This window comes from Protobothrops mucrosquamatus, unplaced genomic scaffold (genome assembly GCF_001527695.2).
Source record: "Protobothrops mucrosquamatus isolate PMUCROS unplaced genomic scaffold, P.Mucros_1.0 scaffold102, whole genome shotgun sequence".
Taxonomy (NCBI): domain Eukaryota; kingdom Metazoa; phylum Chordata; class Lepidosauria; order Squamata; family Viperidae; genus Protobothrops; species Protobothrops mucrosquamatus.
In genome coordinates this window covers 574,592-581,545 of record NW_015386475.1, presented here as the reverse complement: position 1 = coordinate 581,545, position 6,954 = coordinate 574,592, and the positions used below count along the sequence as shown (strand labels likewise).

The following is a 6,954-nucleotide window of genomic DNA, read 5'->3' as shown; positions in this document are numbered from 1 at the left end:
CCGCCGAGAAGGAAAACGGCGAGCGGCCCGCGGCTATCTTCTCCCCCTCCCGGAAAACTCACCAGGGAGGGGGCAGATCCTCTGGCTCCTCGGGGGTCTCTCCTCTGGCTCCTTCGGGGGTCTCCGAAGCCCCCCCTCTACCCTTCTTCCACTCCATTTGTGCGGAGCTAAAGGGCAGCGTCCACCATCATGCAGACATCATGCAGACATGCGCAGAAAAAATATTTTACTATGTAGTCCTCCTTAGCATGTTTTGAACACACATTTTAAAACAGTGTGCAAAAATGCTAGAAGAATCTGTGGGGGACTGGGGGCTACTAGATTCTCTCTACCTCCACAAAGTCTGTGGAGAATATTTTTATTATAGTGTTACATTTATATCCCACCTTTATTTACATATTTTAGAATGATATACACAATGCCTCTACCACCTATTTTTCTTGCAATAACCACCCCTGTGAGGTGGATTGGACTAAGAAAGAGTGGCTCAAAGTCATCCAACCAAGCTTCCGTGCCTAAGGTATGACCAGAATTCAATCTCTCAGTTTCTAATCCTTTGCATTTTAACCACTGTTCCAAACTATAACATATGCATCTTTCAGAGGTTAAAATGAACATGCAGGGGTTTTGAAACAGCTATACAAGAAAATCAGAAGTGTCAGAGTAAGTCCATTTACTGTTGGAAAATGGTGTTGTCAACACAAAAACACACACAGAGACGCCACTTTAAATTAGGCTACTTCTTCAAAACTTTAGAAATCATGGGTAAAAGTTTATATGAGGAAGGAGAAGACTTTAAATATTTTGTTCCAGTGTTTTCATGTCCTATTATAAAAAAATTCTTTTCTACTTTCCTTTCTTCCATCTTATACTTAAAATAAATAATTTATTCAGGTGGAGTTTCAAATAAAGAAGCAGAAAATCTGAAACCTTTGTTTCTACTTATAAACTGCATTAAAAAGAATGAATAATTTCATTAGCATCATATATTTTATATAATAACTATTTAAATTTCATTTACCAATATCATAACAAATAATCCTAATTTCACTTTCATCCCTGAGTCATAAATCCCTATATTTTACAATAAGATGGATCTAGATTTAAGAGCAATTGAAATTTTGTTCAGCTGGCTATAATGAAAAGTTATAAAAGTTACAAATGGCAAAATAAACCACAGCCAGGAATTTAAACTACACACAGAAAAGTCCAATTAATATAATCCAGCTATATGTCTTTTAGCACCTTGTCACTAAAACTGCAATCTTTCATTCCTACTTTCATTGCTTTGGTCTTTAAACAAAATCACATTGTCTATCAATAACTGTCAGACACAGTTTCCCAAATAAGCCACACATAAAGCAAGCAATGACAACTTTATTAGCTCTGCTATGAGGTGGCTTTTTAAAAAAGAGCAAACTGACTATTAAAAAGTTTGCATCAATATAACTGATGGATGATAACAACAAATCAAAAATATCAAGTTTCTTCAAACTGGGATTTTGCTTTTAATGAACACAATGCCACCATCGTATCTTTTGCAAAGTTGTGCTGTGTAATATTTAGTTTGTTCAGGTTACTGAAAATGAAAAGCAATATTTCTTATAAGAAAGATGCAATAATATACCTAAAAATAGGTTATAGCATTAGCATCTGATAATTTTTCCCTGCTTTTCTGTTAATGTTATATATCAAAAGAATCCCACATTTTCATACATATTACCCTGTAAGTTTTATTCAATTAAAATTAAATAGAACCAACCAACTTTCCATTTATGTACTTAATCATTATCCCTTTTTGTCACAAATTAGAATATGATAGCATCATTTGCAGAAGATACTCCCAGCTTTTGAAAGCGGTATATAAAATTGGTGCTCAAGTTGTATACACCTTCTGTAAGATTACCATAGAATTCATTCATGGCACTAGGAACAGATTGCTGTGTCACTGATACATACCTGTGAGCTTCCATGACCAAATGGAGTGCTGGATAAATTTGTAGCGATGCTATGCAGGATAATTTCACCACTCATGGATCCTGAGGCAATATAGTAATCATTCCAATTAAATGACACACAAGTTATTTCATCTCTATGATCCTGAAGAAGAAAATATGCAAGCCTTAATTTAGTACAACACTCATGTGGCTCTAAGGAAATTTTGAGATTACATAATCACTATTTTAAATGGCAATAGCCTCTTTTATGGGAGAAACCTCCACAGAACCAAATGGGATTTATGTTTTAGGGTGTTTTATTATCAATATTTATACACCACATATATGCAAGACTTGTCCTACTACATGCCCCCTGATTATTCATATAATGTCTCCTTCCTCTAATAAGAGTACCTCTGGACCCTTCCAGGCTTTTTCCTATCTTTCTCTAAGAAAGATGCAAATTAGGTGCAAACAGATCCTAAAAAGGAACCACTTCAACCATTCTTTTTACTATGATCTCTGCAGGAACACAGAGATAGAGCTTTGATCCCTTTTCTCTCTACTTAGGGAAGGATCCAGCTCTTGCATCCAAACTTCCAGATCGCCTTTCCTACAAAGTTTCTCCATACTGTATCTAATTATACATCCTCACATGTACATTCACTGCACAGTACTGAAAGCATACAATACCAAATAAATTATATTTAATTGTTATCCCACCACTGATCCTTCTTCATTCTGACAGAAGCTGTTATTGGAAGTATATGTCGATTTCTAGTAACTGGGTCTTCTCTGTAACTCCAGATGCCATCCAAATGATTCTGAAGGCTTTATATCTTTGGAGAAGGGCAGGGATGCCACACGGATATAAAGGAAAACTTCCCATGATCACTGGTTGGGGTAATATGACTCTTTTCTACTAAAGTAGAAAGTTGAATAGCCCTGCCTTCAGAGATCATACTGTCACACCTTCCCTCCTTACTTATATTTTAATTTGATTTGAAATATTTGTTTCTCCTGCCAGTTAAAATATAGTTATTTTATATTGGTTTTGGTTTAACTGTAATAACTCCAGGAAAAATTTTTGAATTGTAAAGCGATTTATCAAATGTCTGATAAATTCCTAGAATAGTTTGCATTCTAAAACAGAATAATCCCTAAACAGTGCAATACGGTACACACTGATATGAATCCACATCCAACAAGTTATGCTAGAATATTTGGGGGGAACAGAGAAAATGTCTAATGCCTACTCAAATCTGCTAAAGCAACCATGTGCACTAAGAATGTTGCTGACCATAATAACATCAATTTTTATTTTTTTTAATTGACACTAATCTGCAAGATAATGATGATGGTTAAAAAAAATAAGAAGGCAAAACATAAGCATCAAACATCAACACAAAACCCTAAGGATATATCAAATTTAACCAATACCATTCAACAAAAGAAAAGATTTAAGAGGAATGAAAATTTGCCTCTGAAGCAAGTGATAGCAATGACTGTTCCTGAACTATTGTTGCATATTTACTATTCACCTTTAGCACAGAATGATCTATCTAATAACCATCAATCCAAACTATAGTGATGGGACTTAAGCTTTATCAAAGATATTAACTGCAATATCTAGCTCTGATAAACTTCACTTTTCTAGATGGCGACGAGCTTCACCCTCAAATCTGAATGTAAATCACATGGCTATGGGGTGCTGCAATGGTCGTAAGTATGAAAAATAGTAATAAGTCACATTTTTCAGTGCCGCTGTAATTCTGAACAGTCACTAAGCAAACTGTTTAAGTTGAGGACTACCTGTATATCTGAGGAACACTTTTTATTTATTTCTTAAGAGATAAAACCTTTCATCGGGGCAATGTAAAATAGCACGCCCTCCTTTAATTTCTATCTGCACAATAACTATGAGGAGTAGGCAACGTTGTGAGAGAGGCTGACTGGCCCAAAGTCACCTGATGAAACTCTATGGCTGAGAATCAACCTGAATCTAGATCCCCCTGGTCCGAGTCCAACATCTTAAGCAGAAGACTCTATTTCACTTCGCTAAATTACACTACACCACATCACAACAATTGTATTTATCTCACTCTATGATGTGAGAGATTTATTCAGATAAAATAAGAGTATCAAGGTCAGTTGAAAGTATCAGATTTAGGTTTGGGAAGGTGTATAACTTTTCCATCTCGGCAATAACTGCTCACTACTTGATTGTAAAGTCTGTGTAACATAATTATTTAGCACCACTGCTAAATAGCTATCATTCTGCTAGCACAAAGACATCTGTGATGTAAAATATGAGTTACATTTTGATATTTAAAGATTGGAGTATAAACCTAAAGATTTACAGGTGATATTAATCTCATATATATTAAATGACAGAAGAATCCCATAATAAAATATTGTATCTTACCTTAAGCGATCGGTGAAGTTTTCTGTATTTTAAATCCCAGATATTAACAGTGCTATCAATTCCTCCACTTGTAATATACATTGAATTCGAACTCAAGCTTATACATGTTTGCTTTGCCTATTTGGCAATAAATTAAAAAAAATAACCATCAAGGTAATATCAACATCAATTTTAAACTAGGATAAAATATTAATACAATCTGAGGCACTAATATAAATCTGATTAAAATAAATGACATTTTGCATTTTAATGAAATGAAGAAAAGTGTTCAACAAATATGACACACACAAAATAAAATGACATCTTCGTGATGGATTATTCAATATATAGTTTGAATTAATTTACCAACACCATACCACAAAATTAAAGTTAGTATGGGCCAATAAAAGCCCATTTGATGTTTTTCCATTAATATCAACCAATTAATTTCATTAATTAGATGTATAACCTGCTTTTCCTCAATGAACTTATGGAACTATACACTGTACTTTTTCCTTCTATTCCCCTCCCACAACAAGCCTGTGGAGTAGTCTGCTTGACAAAAAGTTGACTGGTCCTAATCTATTCAGCAAGCTTCCGTAACTGAGGTTGAATTTAGTCCAACACCTTAACCATTTTATTACTTTTAGCAGCAGAAAGATTAAAGACAAATTATAGTAATTACCTGCTCTTTCAACAATGTACTATGTGATTGATCAGTAATAATTGTTCTGGGTACTTTTTAAGTAGAAAAGAAGGATCAAAATATTTTAATTAAATAAATGAAAATGGATGTCTGAAATAATAATCATAGAACTAATAAATAGCAGCCTGTCTACCAAAGTGTATATTAAGTGGTCCATGAACACTTTAATTTATATTGCTGAATAATCATCCATTCTCTTTCATTGCTTTTCCCTGCAGCCTTCACACTGTGAAGAAGTTTGAAGCCAATTATACATTTCCTTTGACAAATGAAACAATTCTTCATTTATAAAAATAGACACCACATAATTGTATACAAGACTGGAAACAAATCATTTAGGTGAGTAGAGTCATAATATGGCAACAACAAGCTAGTGTCGGCCAAACCCAAAAAAGCTATGCCAGGTCAGAAGAGGTTAGTGCTTAGATAAGAGGCAATCAGGAAATCTTAAGGCTATAGATTAGAAGATTCTCTTCTTCCAGAATATTTTTTTTTTCAATGAAAAGCAAGTTTCACAATGTTAATAAAATCACATCACCAGGAACTGAGCTTAACTCAAAAGAGCCTGGATGGCTTTCTATAGAACTTCGGCCATTGTGGATTATAACAGAAAAGGCACTGCTTTGGAAATACCACTGGCAAAAGAACATTCACTCAGAAATGTGTACTGGTTCTAGATCAGTGTTTCTCAACCTTGCTGGCTGTGGAATTCTGGGAGTTGAAGTCCACATGCCTTAAAATTGTCAAGGTTGAGAAACACTGTTCTAGACACTATCAGCAAGATCTTAATAAGAACAGAGAGAAGAAAATGTCATAGTTAATAACAGCTTAAATTTTGAAGGCAGCATTAATAATGTATTGCAAGATTATTTTAACCACACAATAATAGCCAATAACACAGCTATAGACAATAGGAATTATGATTGCATAATTTACTATAATTTATTATAATTATAAGAAACAGCAGAAAGTTCTGAGTTCCAAAACTGCAAAGAATCAAGAAAACATTGCTTTTAAATGGGTTGCCACTTAATCTGATGTCCAATAAGAAAAGTGATCATAAATCTTACATATGACTTGTTTTAAAAAAGGTTTAGAACAGATTATTTCAGCCATTAGTAGCTGAGACGGAGCAAATTATTGTCCAAATGTGGACAATATTCTAAGCTGGAATTAATCTAAAATTGAAGAAGAGTTTTCTAATCTCTACTAGTGCTCATTGAGTAATGAATACTGTATTACAGAACAGCAACAAGTGGTTCCTGGATTGTTTACAATATTTCCTTGATTTGATTTTAGAGTACTAGGTTTTGTTCTAGACCAGGGGTAGGCAACCTTGGCTCTTTTATGACTCGTGGACTTCAACTCCCAGAATTTCTGAGCCAGCATGGCTGGTTCAGGAATTCTGGGAGTTGAAGTCCACGAGTCATAAAAGAGCCAAGGTTGCCCACCCCTGGTCTAGACCAATCCTTGTGAATTAGTTTTGCTGCTATTATATTCTTACATACAAGTAGAGATCATATTTTATGTTTTTCATTTGGAACATTCTGTGCTAAGACCAGCAGATCTTTTCCCCTTTTTATTTTGATGGAGAGGAGAGTGAATAAAACTGTCTTACACATACAAATGCCTTATATCTTTGAATTCTATTCACAAAAAAGTGCCTGGAAGTGCAGTAGTGGTACCTATATGCACTCTTTAGAGTAGCCGTGCCGCTGCGGCCTCTGACCCGGCGCAGATCTCAATTAGCCCCTTGGTTCACTGAGGAGCTGAGAGAGATGAAACGCCGGAAAAGACGCCTAGAGAGCAGTTGGAGGACGTCCCGGACCGAATCCGACCGAACACAGGTAAGGAGTCACATTAGATCTTACCTTGTGGCGATGAGGGTGGCGAGGACTAATTACTAC

At 35.1% G+C, this 6,954-nt stretch overlaps 1 protein-coding gene across 1 annotated transcript in view; it reads right to left on the bottom strand.

Moving 5' to 3' along the window:
* Window positions 1-6,954, bottom strand: part of NEDD1 (NEDD1 gamma-tubulin ring complex targeting factor) — a 38,785-nt gene that overhangs the window by 18,531 nt on the left and 13,300 nt on the right. The window contains exons 4-5 of the mRNA XM_015812640.1: window positions 4,363-4,479; window positions 1,960-2,100 (exon numbers count right to left, since the gene is read on the bottom strand). Of these exons, the coding sequence (XP_015668126.1) occupies window positions 1,960-2,100; window positions 4,363-4,479 (258 nt within the window). The remainder of the gene's footprint in view (window positions 1-1,959; window positions 2,101-4,362; window positions 4,480-6,954) is intronic.